The sequence below is a fragment of the Cherax quadricarinatus genome, chromosome 44, assembly GCF_038502225.1.
Source record: "Cherax quadricarinatus isolate ZL_2023a chromosome 44, ASM3850222v1, whole genome shotgun sequence".
In the NCBI taxonomy this organism is placed as follows: Eukaryota; Metazoa; Arthropoda; class Malacostraca; order Decapoda; family Parastacidae; genus Cherax; species Cherax quadricarinatus.
Window position 1 is genome coordinate 3665760 of NC_091335.1, and position 15862 is coordinate 3681621.

Sequence of the window (15862 nt, forward strand, 5' to 3'; positions counted from 1 at the left end):
ACGAAGAATAAACGTTACAATATGTACTGTGTATGACGCAATTTACTGATTTTACTAATTGATACATCATCAGTGTATACATGACAGAACACCAGCGTGAGTTGTGTATACACATGACAAACATAACGGGGTGAGCCATGTATACTGTATACATAAAGTATTCTCCACTTCACGTCCTATTAGGTGCCCAAAATCCCCCGGCATGATAGTGGTTCTCTTTGTACCAATCAAATTATGAAATGTAAACACGCGTAGTTAGAACGGTGTTATGCAAGTTACCAAACTGACGGTGAGTTCCCACGAGGAACAAGGACTCTCAACCAGTTCAACCGGGTTTAGCGCTTGTTTTTTTTTTTATAATATAATGATCTGCAACCCGTTTAGAGGAAACTTGTTTACAAACTATTTTTCACCCTAAAAAATCACTCCAGTGACTTAATAAAATTCTACTTAGATCGAAATATCATGAGTATAGTCTGAACATATTACATTTTGCAATAAATTTCTTTCATGGGATGATTGGAGAGGGAAGTCATGTTGTGTTTAGTGAGAATGAGGATAATATTTTCTCATGAGGCTTCAAGACGCAACATGTCCTTAACAATAAACAAATAACCCGCACATAGGAGATTTAGATTTTGCCACCGAAGTGGCTAGTTTATTGTGCACCTCCTGTCCATCCTGTGGACGGCAATGCAAGAGCATATGGATACACAAAACGCCTAGGAACTAATCCCCAAAAGGGTTAACAGGTGTACATATAGATTTATATCTACATATCTCCAGTTTACTTATGTGTTACAAGCAAATTTAGGAAATTTGCTTAGTATATCTGATATCTTATTTTCATTAATAAGATATCTTGACATGTCACATAGGTTATTATACTATCTAACGAAGTTTCGGTCCGACTTGGATCATTTACAGACCTTCATGGACGCCGATGCCATGATATCCTTCAAGAGAGACCCGGTGGTCTGGTGGCTAAAACTCCCGCTTCACACACGGAGGGCCCGGGTTCGATTCCCGGCGGGTGGAAATTCCGACACGTTTCCTTACACCTATTGTCCTGTTCACCTAGCAGCAAATAGGTACCTGGGTGTTAGTCGACTGGTGTGGGTCGCATCCTGGGGGACAAGATTAAGGACCCCAATGGAAATAAGTTAGACAGTCCTCGATGACGCACTGACTTTCTTGGGTTATCCTGGGTGGCTAACCCTCCGGGGTTAAAAATCCGAACGAAATCTTATCTTATGCTGAAGGGAATCAAATCTGATTACCTTTAGTTCCCCGGGTGGTGTATGACCCTTACTGGATTAGTACTTTCCCTTGAATATAGTATAAATCAAGCTAGGATAAATATTAAGCTGATATGTTAACTGCGCAACAGACTTTAGAGCTTACCACACGTAAATAACGACACCTGCTTCAATACACCTGACCTGGCTATTGTTGAAGGTGTTAAGAGCTGACTCACAACACCTAAATAACGGCACCTGCTTCACCACACCTGACCTGGCTATTGTTGAAGGCGAATTGGGTTTTCCTTTGTTTTGTCCTCAATAGATTGGTTCCGGTGGGCAGCTCTGGCGACCGACCACTGAGCCTTGATCAATGGTCAGGTACATTATTTACTGGATGAAGTTGACTGATTTCATTACTAATTTTTTAAACTCATCCCATATTGATAAGAGTATAATTTTGAAACGTGATGTGTTAGGTAAACAGTCCTTTCTTTAATCTTGTAAATATGTGATGTAGATCAGGGTAGTCACACTGCCATGTAACTAAAAACTAGTCTTGATAAAAATGGGCGAATAGTGCAATTTAATTTAACAAAATTAACAAAATTGTTGGATAATATACACATTTCTTGGGTGAAGCATAATTAATTACCATCATGTTCCTCAAGATAAAATTGTGATCCCGTCCCTCATGGTATACCGGATGTTTAATATCTCCCAGTATATATACACCCAGAGTTTACTTCATGCTGAAGAGGGTTGAAGTTTTCTTCAGTGGTGCAGCATTAATTACTCTAGTCACTAGTGCAATCGATAGGCTTTAAAGCCAACAAAGGAACCAACTCTTTCCCATAGGATATGTACACCTCTCTCTCTCTCTCTCTCTCTCTCAGTGTATATACACTGAGAGTTTACTGTAATCTCTATTTTAGGGATCAAGGTAGACTTGGTGAACAGATTATATGCATCCTTACTGTAATCTCTATTTTAGGGATCAAGGTAGACTTGGTGAACAGATTATATGCATCCTTAATGACTCTCCTGTAGTCGATAGGCTTTAAATTTAATTAGCCAACCAACCTTCCCCTCGCCTCCTCTTGTGAGGGGTGACCTTGGACTCGCGTCAACATTCCATATAGATTAAAGCCACTGGACCCCAGCCTGGCTTATACGCCTCTCATCTCCCCTCACTCTCACACTGACTTAATCAATCTCAAGGAACATTTCGATGTCATGAATGACACTGGTTTTATTGAATTTGCTAAACCATTTTCCAACCCTTTCCCGTAGATAGATAGTGACATATCACCTGATGATATTAACATTATTCAGTGGAGAAAAAAGTGGGAGCAACAATTTACAACAATCCCAGAGTTTGAAGAGGACACATTATTATTATTATTATTATTATTATTATTATTATTATTATTATTATTATTATTATTATTATTATTATTATTATTATTATTATGGGGAGCGCTAAACCCAGAGGATTATAGAGCGAATGTGGGGGGATGGAAGGCATTCAGTCTCAATTCAGGGAACTGGAGCACAGATCCAATTTCCTAAATCAAGAGCCCCTCACCAGCATCAAGGAACCTCCATTGAGGGGAGAGGACACTTAGAAGGTGTTTGAGTACTCACCTGTATGTGGCTGCGTGTGTGTGTGTGTATGAAGGAAAAAAAGTGGTGTTGTCAGTATGAACAAAAAGCTGGCCTCGAACAAGCTATTGTCTCTCAACTTGTACCTCACTATTTCACTGCTGACTGAGTTGCTGTTTCCTTTCAAGGCCAATACTGTCAATGCTGGCTGTCTGTACTGCTGTCTAACAAGTACAACGCAAATATAGATTTCAGCCTGACTTGCGGTTTGCTATAACTGACGTGCAGATCAATTTTGAATTCGCCAAAAAAAAGAAAAGTGTAAGATCCTTTAGATGTCAGTAGTGAGGCGACAGAGATGCAAGTATGTGTATTATAATACCAAAGGAAAGAAACAGTCAAAGGCATATTGACAGTATATGTTGGTTGGTTGATCTATTAGGCTGAAAGGCTATTGAGTCAATTAAGCTGCATGTCACTTTGACACCAACCAAGGATACTTTAATCTCTATGATTAAAGTAAACTACGATGTACATTCCTCTAAGAGTATATGCATATCAAGGCCTATACTTTTCAGGATATAGTGACAGTATAGGTGATAGATGGTGCCTATTCGATTTCTATCGACAAACCATAGATCAAAATTTATTTATTCCATGTCTGTTCACCTCGTGGCTCCAAGTGCCAAGTGTATTCGAGACAATGAACATAGCCTTCGTGGCGACCATTGCCTCTAGTGCAAGGTTGAGGAAAAGGGAGAGCTCACGCATCCTGAAGTCAATAAAAGAGACCTCCCCATCTTAGTTTAATATGTTTATTATGCACCCCATACCCATCCAGTGGGCGGTAGTCAAAAGATTACAGAGGTACATAATGGGTCCAGGGACTGGGCCTCAAAGTTTTGATAGCTGAGCAAGTTACAGAGGTAATGAATTCACAATTTACAAAGGTAATGAACTCACAATTTACAAAGGTAATGAACTCCAGGTAGGTCTAGTCACAATCATGACAAGTTACAAAGGTATTTACAGATTACAGAGGTACATAATGGGCCCAGGGACTGGGCCCCAAACTCCCCATCTTAAAGACATGAAAAACTAGTTTGGATGTGACAAGGATGTCACCTAGGCTCGAATCATGGTATTGCTAGTGTGCTTTAGGGCAAGAGCAGTGACTATCGTGTTCAATGAATTGAGAAAAATCATTGTTTTTGTAATACTTATTTGTGTCCCCGAAGGGGTATCTTCAAGTGGCTACCTGGATTTTGTTCTGGTTTCATTCTTATTACTGCAGTTATGGAGGAGCGCTAAACCGGTTTGGGTCACACCGCGCCTGGGGGAATGGAAGGCAATCAGGTTCTGTCCAAGGCAGGGAAGGTAAAATCCAATTCACTGGATCAAGAGCCCTCACCAGCTTCAAGGGACGTAGGTCTCTTGAGGGGTTTTCTTCCAACAAGGTTTGCGTTTTAGCTTGAGAGAGCCTCATCCCATCAGTTTCAAATTTCCAAAACTGGTGGACTGTAACTAAGGAAGGGATCATGAAACTACTGGCATATACAGGTATACTCCTTCCATCCCCGTCCCCTTTTCCGGGTCAGTTTTATGTAAACCATAACCCAATTATATTTTCCGTACAATAACTTGGGAAAGCCTCGTCTGATCGACTTTGAGCTTTTAACACTAGCGCAGTGGTTCCCAAACTTTTTCAGTTTGTTACCCAATTTAACATGCCACATAAAGCATGTTACCCCTTTCACAAAATGTTGTTATTATTGATATATATGGCTAAACGTGAACGTATACAGCCTCGCATACTCTGCTAATCCTAGCAAAACCATTGAAAACGTAAGAACCACACATACATTATATATAAAATTAATAATAGCTACAAATTCACAGTAACAGTGGGTAAATACTAACTATATACTGCACAGGGCAGTACACATACATACCAGCTTATGTCTACCTCGGCTGATGCTCACAGATAAACTGACAGTGTGAAATAGAGGCAGCCTCAGGAAGTGAGTGACGCGTACTGGACAGGTCGATCTGGGCTACTGAGTGACTTTTGTCCTGAAGCATACTTGTCAAAATACTTTTGGGTTTCCACACACTTAGCTATATATTTCTTCTTTTCTAATACTGTATATTAGTTTTTGATGTTTATTGTTATTTGGTTTAACTTTATTACTTACTTATAATAGGTTTACTTTACAACTTTATATACTAAGACAAAGTTAACAATAATCCTCATACCGGGTACCGCATTGTTTTCTTGATTTTCAGAATTCATAACTTTTTTTCTGTCACCCCTCCATTACCCCCCAAAAATGGTTAAATTACCCCCAGGGGGTAATTTACCCCCAGTTTGGGAACCACTGCACTAGCGTATCCTAATTAAAAAAGGTTCAGAGTGTTACTAAGTGTGAGAGATGATAGTTTGCCATTTCTCTTATTAAAATGATAGTAACTCAATATGTTTATTTTATTTTATTCGGGGAAAACACTAAACCCGTTGGGTAATATAGTAACTAGGGAAAGGAAGGCATCTAGGTATAATCCAAGGAAGGGGAAGATAAGTCTTTGGATCAAGAGCCCTGCATCCGTGCTATTAATAACTAAGAGAATGCCTCTTCCGATCTGCTTCAAACCTGGTGTTTCTCTTATTTAGAAAGATTTGGAATGATTTTGGGTTATGCAGACACGAATTTGCTAATTTCATTAAGTTCATTAAATTGAAATATTGGTTTTCGTGTCATAATTATAAATGTTCCATCTGATCATCTTCAAGCTTTCATCTTTGATAATTTAAAAATGCAATTTCTTAGGGGCTTCAAATTTAAAGTTCTGATGTATAGCGGGATGTTGGTCTCTGAGCGATGGTTAGAAAATGCCTCTTCTGATTGGCTTTCAACTTCCGATGCTATTGTGTCATTGTGGAAGTTCGAATTGATTTTAGGTAGTGTAAGTGTCAGCTTGCTATTTTTATTGACGGAGATATTAATTACCATGTATTTAATTGTGAATATCTCTGCTGATTGGCTTAGAATCTTCAATGCCTACATTGAACTGTAGTATCAGAAACTCATGTCTTTTGCGTACAATGATGTGTGTCTCGACTTAAAAGAAGGCTTTGGACAGGCACCTAAAGTCAGTGTGGAAAATTGCATTTATCTGTATGTATAATTATGTACATAACAATAAATGAGCATAGATAATTATTATTTATCAGTTAGACAAGTAGGAATTTGGGACACCTAGGTCGCAAAAATGTCCCCCTTCGATACCTACCACTGTCATATCCACAAGTTGCTCTGGACCTATTAATTAAATGAATTATACATCACCAGGATATAAATTTGTGGACTATATTAAAAAATGATTATATATAAATTCACATATACATAACAGAAGGAAAATATATCTTAATATCACTCACCAATTTGACTGGATATTAAGTTGTATCATACTCAGAAAAACCTCACTAACTAAATTTATGAAAACACTGGCCAGAATTATACACAAATCTAGAGAGCTTATCTGAGGTTCCTGGAGCTGTCTTGTCCAGTCGTCTGATATCTCAAGTTATGCAGGAATGCACATTCAACAATTTCGCCTCCTATTTGAGAGGTGTCAATTCAATTTTAACCTCTAGAGCACGAAAAATTCTTCCCATTATATTAACGTTGTATCCAATTCAAAACCAAGATGGCAAGTCTCCTTCTGTGCAGGCGCAGCTTCCCGCTTTCGATTACATAAATTTTAAATACAGTATGGCCATCTATTTACATTCAGTAACTACTGTATTTCTGGAAAATATATACAGTATTTTCCACAGTCAGTACCTGATCAGCCGGGCTGTGGTTCGTACGCCGGTTTACGTGCAACCAACAGTAACAGCCTGGTTGATCAGGCCCTGATACACCATGAGGCCTGGTCACAGATCGGGCCACGGAGTCGAAACCCTCTCCAGGTATACTAATGGCATACCTTTCTGGGATCGGGGAGTGACTGAAAAAACTTATGCAACACAATTGGTGCAGTTTTGCAACCATCAGCAAAACACCGCAGGAAGTTTTTCGAGTTAGATGGGATAGTTAACTATTTTATATATATATATATATAAGGAATTTTTGTTTGGAGGTGTGACAACGCAACAGCATGATTTAAGCTGCATGGACAAATAAAATCTCACATTTTTTTCAGGCAATATGGTGAAGCTTATAATGAGAGGCAGAATTGATTTATATTAATATGTTACAGGGCGGGAAGACCCTGGATCCCAACCGCTATGCCACCAAGAAGACGGTGGCACAGGGCATGCTGGACGTGGCTCTGCTCACAGCTAATGCTTCACAACTCAAATATGTGTTGGAGGTGGGGGAGCAACACCCATACTATGCTGTCATGTTGGGCCTCATCATCACCTCCCTCGTGCTGCAGGTGGGTCACTGCTCCTTCACATAGATCACTCCCACAGGTCATACCTTGCCTGGGGCGGGACACCTGGTGCTACAACAATTGGAAAATTAAGTATGATAAATTATTTAATATTTCCCTCTCTTCAACGAGGTGTTTCTTGATGCAGGTGAGGCCTCTCCATCCAAACAAATGGACTTGTCCCCTTCTTTGGACTGAACCTGATTGCCGTCCATACCCCAGGCGCTGTATGAACCCTATGGGTATAGCACTTCTTCATAATAATAAAAATTACTATGATATTAATTACCTAAATCTATTAATAATACCTCAGTTTATGAACAGGCATATATATATATATATATATGTATATATATATATATATATACATATATATATATATATATATATATATAAATATATATATTTATATATATATATATATATGTATGTATATATGTATATATGCATTAAGATCACAGTAAACAGGTGGTATCAGAATATGCAAAACAACCACTATGAAAGAATAGTGAAATTCCAAGTGCTTTCGTGACTTCTCACATTATCAAGGAACTAGTTCCTTGATAATGTGAGAAGTCTCGAAAACGCTTGGAATTTCACGATTCTTTCACAGTGGTTGTTTTACTTTATATATATATATATATATATATATATATATATATATATATATATATATATATATATATATATATATATATATATAAGTTAATGTCATTAAATAAATTGACGTTTGGCAAACCTAACAATAACGTTTCGACATCTAAATAAAGTCATTCACGACCGTGTATGTCAGGCCCATACTGGAGTATGCACCACCAGCATAGAACCCACACCTGGTTAAGCACGTCAGAGGTTTGCCACAAGACTAGTACCGGAGCTAAGGGGGTTGTCCTACGAGGAGAAGTTCAGAGAAAACTTTATGACACAGGACAGGAGGGTGAACAGGGGTAGAATGTTTCAAGAGATGGGATACAAGTACAAGAGGTCACAGTTGGAAGCTGAAAACTCAAATGAGTCATAGCCAGAGGCGTTTCTAGAGTTGATGTCACCCGGGGCGGAATCTCGGGTGTCACCCGGGGCGGAATCTCTAGTGTCGTGCGGGGACATTTACTATCCTCGGCTAGCATTTTTACAGCTGAATTGTATGCCATTCTTGTAGCACTTATCCGTATTGCATCTATGCCTGTGTCATCATTTGTGGTTGTCTCAGACTCCCTTAGTGCTCTACAGGCTCTACGAAATTTTGATACGCTTCACCCCCTAGTCCTCCGTATCCAACTTTGGCTACGCCGTATCTCTACCAAACATAAAGATATTGTTTTTTGTTGGGTCCCTGGCCATGTTGACGTACAAGGCAATGAACAGGCAGACACAGCTGCGCGGTGTCTGCCAGTTTCATATAGAGGTGTTCCATTTACGGACTATTTTGCTGTAATAGCTACCCACCTTCACACCCGTTGGTAACAACGTTGGTCTAATCTACTCGGTAACAAACTTCATTCTATTAAACCGAATATAGGTTACTGGCCGTCTTCTTGTCATCAGTGTCGAGGTTGGGAGACTACTCTCTCCCGTCTTCGCATTGGCCACACTTGTCTTACTCATGGGTATCTTATGGAGAGGTACCCTGTTCCTCTGTGAGAAGTGTCAAGTTCCAGTATCGGTTACCCACATTCTGTTAGACTGCCCTCTCTATCAACGAGCACGCAGAATTTACCTCCAACGTCGTCTCCGCTGTACTACTCTCTCTTTACCTTCCCTTCTTGCTGATGGACCCTCCTTTAATGAAATTGAGACACATGTGCAACATCTGGGTATCTTCATTGTAGTGAAGGTTATGTACATGTCCTCAGAATCAAGATTCCTTGATGTTGCAGTGTCTGACACTGCAACATCATGGAATCTTGATTCTGAGGACATGTACATAACCTTCACTACAATAAATATACCCAGATGTTGCACATGTGTCTCAATTTCATCTTGTCGGTATTGTATACCATTCTTGTACACCCTCCTTTAATCCTGACTCTCTCATTGACTTCTTGACAACAACTGACTTACTCCACAAACTCTGATGATGATACCTTTCGCACTCCCCTCAGCCCTTTCAACCTCAATCTCTTGCTACCCTCTACCCTTGCACTATCCGCTGTTCTCTGTAACCTACTAATTATCCCTCTCCCTTTTGCCACCTGATACCCCTGCTTCCTTCCTGCCCCGCAGCGCTGTATAGCCCTTGTGGTTTAGCGCTTCTTTTCGATTATAATAATAATCTGGTGTGACACCCATGAAATTCAAGGGCGGGGGGGATGGGGGGTAAACTCGAGTTACGTCACTACTGCATGACCAGTGACTGCATGACAAATGTTTAACAATGAGAACGTTTAAGGGCCATAAACTGAACAGGAGAATACTTCTCAACTTTATGAATGATAAAATAAATAATCGTAGTAATATTGAGGAAACATAATTTCAAATACCACTTTGAGTACAGCCAACAGATCCCACATTTATTCATCTTCAACTGCCAAAACAACAACAAAAAAAAAACTTGAAAAATAAAGAAAAACATTGCAATATCAGAGAAACACTAGTTCCAATTTGACTTTGAGTACAGGTAACATCTCAGTGTATCTGATCTTACATTACCTTGCCTTCAGTTATGCAAAATTATCTATCACATCATGAAAATCAATTATTTTCCCTATATAGGCTTATTTGTACTTTGTTAATATATAATAAACTATTTAGAAACGAAGGATTCTTCTCTTATGTTGGTGCAGCACTCTTTTGGGCATTAGTGTCACCTTCTTTAGAGGCTCTATGGTGTCACCCGGGGCGGCCTCCCCCCACCCCCCCTTACGACGCCCCTGGTCATAGGGATGTTAGGAAGTATTTCTTCATCCTTAGGGTCATCATGAAGTGGAATAATCTGGATCTGTACATATCATTAAGAAGAGGTATGATAAGGCTCTTGGAGCCGGGAGAGTGAAACTAGTAGCAAGCAACAAATTGGAGAGGCCAGGAGCAACCACACATATAGGTGTGGTACATGTAGGTAACACACATACACACACATGAAATAAATTTTGTCTAAAAGACAAAATTTATTTAATTTATCAACTACAACTGACCAACGCTCACCATTTCTAAGTACTGTATGCCGTAAAGCAGGGCCCAACTGTACTCTGTGACCCATGTGGGTTTAATGTTTCCTCATATAATAATAATAATAATAATAATAATAATAATAATAATAATAAATGTATGTCATCCAAATATGATAGACGTTGTTTTCACTTTGATGTCTGTCCATTCTTACCTTCTAAAAAAATAATGTTTGTTATTCTAAGTTATGTTAATGTAAATTAACCCACATTTACATATAGTTAATTAACAGTAACACACCTCAAAGAAGGTCCCTTGATGCTGGTGAGGGGCTCTTGATCCAGGGAATTGGATCTGTGCTCCAGTTCCCTGAATTGAGCCTGAATGCCTTCCAGCTCCCCCACATGCGCTGTATAATCCTATGGGTTTAACGCTCCCCATGATTATAATAATAATATTAACTAACAGTAACAAAATAAAATAAATGGGCAACCCTAGTGTGGCAGCCCTGAATGAAAATCTCAGAAATTTTCCAATTTCAGAGGAACAAAATCTCTACCCATTACTTAACTTCAACCATTCTTACATTATAAACTGACAGCCTTTCTTAGAGTATAACTGTCAGTCATTATTATAGTACATGTATAATTGTCACTATTCATACAGTACAATTGTCTATGTCAACTCTGCAAACTATATCATGTGATGATGGTCTTTGCCAGTCATTCACACAAGTTAGATTTATAGCCTATGAGCTGCATGTAGACATGAAGTCCACAATTCACTTGTACTCAGACTCTCAGAATAATTTAATCCCTAAAATAGACAAAATAAATTCTTAAGTGTATAGTATACAGTACCATTATATAAACCATTACATGTATAGATATAGATACACACCTTGGGGTATACCTGGAGGGTGTTTTGGGGATCAATGCTCCTGCAGCCTGGTCCATGACCAGGCCTCATGGTGGATCAGGACCTGATCAACCAGGCTGTTAGTCCTGGCCGCATGTAAACTGACATGTGAGCCACAGCCCGGCTGGTCAGGTACTGACTTTAAGTGCCTGTCCAGCGCCTTCTTGAAGACAACCAAGGGTCTATTGGTAATCCCCCTTATGTATGCTGGGAGGCAGTTCAACAGTCTTGAGCCCCTGACACTTATTGTATTGTTTCTTACCGTACTCGTATATACAGATTTTTTTAAAACTCAGTTGTACTGGCGAAGAGCTGTTATCCTACCTCAGCTTATTTCCAAGCCCAACCCAATCACTGGTATACTACCACATCTCAGGATGTGACCCACAACAGTCAAGTAACACCCTGGTACCTACTTACTGCTAGGTGAACAGGGGGCAGCAGGTGTAAGGAAGCATACCTAACGTTTCTACCTGTGCTAGAGATTGAACCAGACACTCAGTATGTGAACTGAGTTCACTGCCAACCTAGTATGTCACTTAGCCAGCAATAAGGAATGAAAATATGAAAAAAAACCATTACAGTTTACCTGGAGAGGGTTTCGGGGGTCAATGCCCCCGCGGCTCAGTCTGAGACCAGGCCTCACGGTGGATCAGGGTCTGATCAACCAGGCTATTACTACTGGCTGCACGCAGGCTGATGTACGAGCCACAGTCCGGTTGGTCAGGTACTGACTTTAGGTGTCTGTCCAGTGCCTTCTTAAAGACAGCCAGGGGTCTATTGGTAATCTCCCTTATGTAGGCTGGGAGGCAGTTGAACAGTCTTGGGCCCTGGACACTTATTGTGTTGTCTCTCAATGTACTTGTTGCGACCCTGCTCTTCATTGGGGGAATGTTGCATCTCCTGCCGAGTCTTTTTGCTTTCATAGTGAGTGATTTTCATGTGCAGGTTTGGTTCCAATCCCTCCAGGACCTTCCAGGACAGTATTGGTTATGCAGAATTTAATTTATTGTTGGGACAGTATTCTTGTGAAACCCTTTCTCACACACACTAATGAGTCACAGGAATGACATAAAGGTGAGAATGAAGTGGACAAACCTGAATAATGCAACCTGTCCTTTTTGTGCATGACATTAGTATTTTACTGTGGATCTTAGCTGATTTTTCATTTTACATTATTATAGTTGGGTTAATGCAAATTTACTGAAGTTAAACATTTTACCATATACATACTGTATAAAATAAAATGCAAGAATGGTTACCCAGTAAATATGTCTTGTGGCTCTAACATCCATCAGGTAAACACAAAGAAAATGGATCATAAAAATCCATAAATGAAAAACCTATGTTGTGCTATAGTACTAATATTGCTCTCTCACTGTTCATTATTTATATTATAAAACCAACAACTTGTTAGGAGGAGGAGCTGTGCAATGATACATTGGAAGCAGACCCCATACGGAGGTTTAAAAGTAGAAATGATAGTCAGTTCAAAGTTAGGAAGTGGGACCAAGAACTGTAAGTCATCCCACAAACTTGGAAAAGTAATTTCACATACACTAGTTCAAATTAAGTGCACTATGCACACTTATTTAGCCATCATGTACAACACATTTATAGAACAATTGATATAGGAAGTTAAATTATGGAGTATTATAACATTCTTAGGTATTTTCATGATTTCTGAGGTCTAATGAGTTGAGAGGAGCTTACTAGAGATATTAAGCTAGGTGTGTATACAGGTGATGGTTGGTCTGCTGTCACTCTCCCTCTCCATGTTCCGAGACTGTAAGCTACACTTGACGAGTTACCATACATCAGCCAACGCCATCAGCTACTTCAACGTGGGAGCAGTGTTCGTCATCACATCACTTAATATCATCATCAACAGCTTTGGCCTAAGGCCTACTGGCATTCCAGCTCTCAGCCCAGATATTTTTTAATGGATTGCATATTATATTTAAACTTCAAGACCCATGCAAGTGTAAGCTCTGCTATGCCTTACTGGATAAGATTTCACTTAAATATTTGGTCTGCACCTGAATTTGCATATGCAGTCTGCATTTGGCAGGACTTCATCATATTTAGAATCCTTTGTAAGCCTATAGTATACTCATATTTAAATTATTAAATAATGCACTAGATATGCTAAATGTTTCTGTGAGAAGAGTACTGTATAGGGAAAACAATATGATATTAAAAGATTATATACAGGTATGGTATTACATACTAGTTTATACAAGTGTAAAAAGGATATTTTATAAGAGCAATTACGCATTCTGCCTGAAAATTCATTCTTATACTGAATGTGTTCCCAACATTATATTGCTGTAGAAATTATCTATTTTACAGAAAATGTTCCATAAGAATCTCTGAATAAGTGTTTTCCCTTATTTATTGAGCTCACCACTGCATGATACGAAACAATGGCACTACTAAACATTAAGAGAATGATTACAGTTAGTGAGAATTATGTAACCTAATTCAAGATTCTTTATATGTTGTACTTGTTATTATGTAAATTTAGCGTTATTTATATGCACTGCATCAGTGAGTTGTTTCTGCTGAATTACATACTGTGTGATGGAGCCTAAAATAAAAAAAACCATGTGAATATTTGGTGAACATAGCCTGGGAAGGTAAGTTGGTCAAGTCTAATATTTGCTTTAGTCAAGAATAAATACTGATATATAACTGGTAAAACTTTACAATTTAAGGAGCACCATGTATGGATAAGGTGCAAAAGACTATAGAAGAAAGATAGAAAAAAATTACCCCTTAACAGGATTTTACACAACTCACCATGACTTGTAGCTGTTTTACTTCACTGGAATGTTCAACTGTTGAGGTGATGTACAAAGATAGGATCAAATATGGAAAAAATATAATTTATTGACTATACAGTTAACTACATTGGGAAAGGAAACACAGAAGGGGTGGGAGTGTATGGAGATGAGCTATCATTTCTTTAACTGGCTGTGTTTCTTATTCAGTTACATGTAATAATAAATACTTACATATGTATGCTACTAGTACAGTGGACCCCCGCATAACGATCACCTCCGAATGCGACCAATTATGTAAGTGTATTTATGTAAGTGCGTTTGTACGTGTATGTTTGGGGGTCTGAAATGGACTAATCTACTTCACAATATTCCTTATGGGAACAAATTCGGTCAGTACTGGCACCTGAACATACTTCTGGAGTGAAAAAATATCGTTAACCGGGGGTCCACTGTATAGCCATCAGCATGGTACTGTTGATCATGTGTACAACAATAATAAGGCTATATTGTTGAGTGACAAGAACACATCCTTGACTAAGATGATAAGCCACAGGCTTAATTTCTCCATCATCATCAGCTAAAAAAATTTAAATTTATTTGTCATACATTTCTTTTCAGACTCATTTTTAAGTTTGTATATTTTTAGAACAATTTATGACAAGAAACTATTATTATTGCACAGCATCATGATCATGTGGCATCATCAACTGGACTGAGCAACAAACAAATCAACAGCCACCACCAATCACTGTGTGATTTGACCTGACTTTAAATGACCTAAATACATATACAGTAACCTGATTGTCAAGCACTGGTAGAGATTGCCATTAACCTGGGCATAAATTATATAAAAAACCTAACATAATTGTGTTAATTCCAAACCTTAATTAGTCTGCAAGTCAATCCCTTTATTTGGGTACAAAGGAGCAGGTCTGATTCCATTGATTCTTGTACAGCCCTGCATATCATGCAGTCTCATAAAACAAAGAGTACTTGGAAAAACCATGTACTGTATGTATTTTAATTGAGTCTTTTTATCTTTCTTCCATAGTCTTGGCAACCACATGAGAAATTTATTATAGATTCATTTTTGTGATAAATTTGTCTGTCATAGGGGCTGACGGCGGTCTTGCTGGGAGTCTTGACAGTGTTAAATATTAAAAAGCCGCATCATCAATATCCAGCCGAAGTGATTAATCATGTGGTGATGGGGCTCAACATGCTTATTATGGCATTTGATGGTATTCAGACGAGCTTCGACAAAGGTTTTCTTCACCCGGAAAACTTCACCAACACCCTCCTTAAAAAACGCCCTTAAAGTAAGACCCGCCGATAGTTTCCTTCAAGGTAGCAACCACTTGACTTCCATTCATACTTTCCTAAATATGCAAGGAAAACATGAAATTTCAGAGATTGACGAAACTTACACAATAACTGTAATGTTCACTTTTATTTAACAAATTAAATATTGAAAATACAAATTAACCTATTTTTTGGCTGCAGAGGTTTTTAAGTCGATTCAGCGTGTTTGTCCTCATGTTTTGGAAAGTTGGCAAGCTCGCCCACCAGGCCTTATGACAATGCATGTTGCTCCACACCAGGGTCGGTTGCTTCCTGCTGCCGCTACTGCCCCAGAACCTCAATAAGGCTGCCACGACTTACAGAGGCCTTACTGGTGGTCACCACAGCAGGAGGCAACTGAAACTCTTCCTGTCACTGTATTCTACAGTGTTAATTCTGGTTTGCAGATAAGCTGTAAAAGCA

The 15862-nt window shown here is 38.9% G+C and overlaps 2 protein-coding genes across 6 annotated transcripts in view; both read left to right on the forward strand.

Moving 5' to 3' along the window:
- Positions 1-15862, forward strand: part of LOC128697522 (alpha-ketoglutarate-dependent dioxygenase alkB homolog 4) — a 159759-nt gene that overhangs the window by 25644 nt on the left and 118253 nt on the right. The window lies entirely within an intron of this gene.
- The window catches only part of LOC128697514 (ninjurin-2), a 35753-nt gene that overhangs the window by 15675 nt on the left and 4216 nt on the right, over positions 1-15862 (forward strand). For 2 of the 5 annotated variants that reach the window (XM_053789257.2, XM_053789262.2), the window contains exons 2-3: positions 7110-7289; positions 15213-15417. In XM_053789257.2, coding sequence (XP_053645232.1) covers positions 7110-7289; positions 15213-15416 — 384 coding nt within the window. In that variant the 3' untranslated portion in view covers position 15417. Of the gene's footprint in view, positions 1-7109; positions 7290-13054; positions 13297-15212; positions 15418-15862 lie in introns of all 5 variants that reach the window. The other 3 variants (XR_011393140.1, XM_053789259.2, XM_053789261.2) reach the window with 3 other exon arrangements.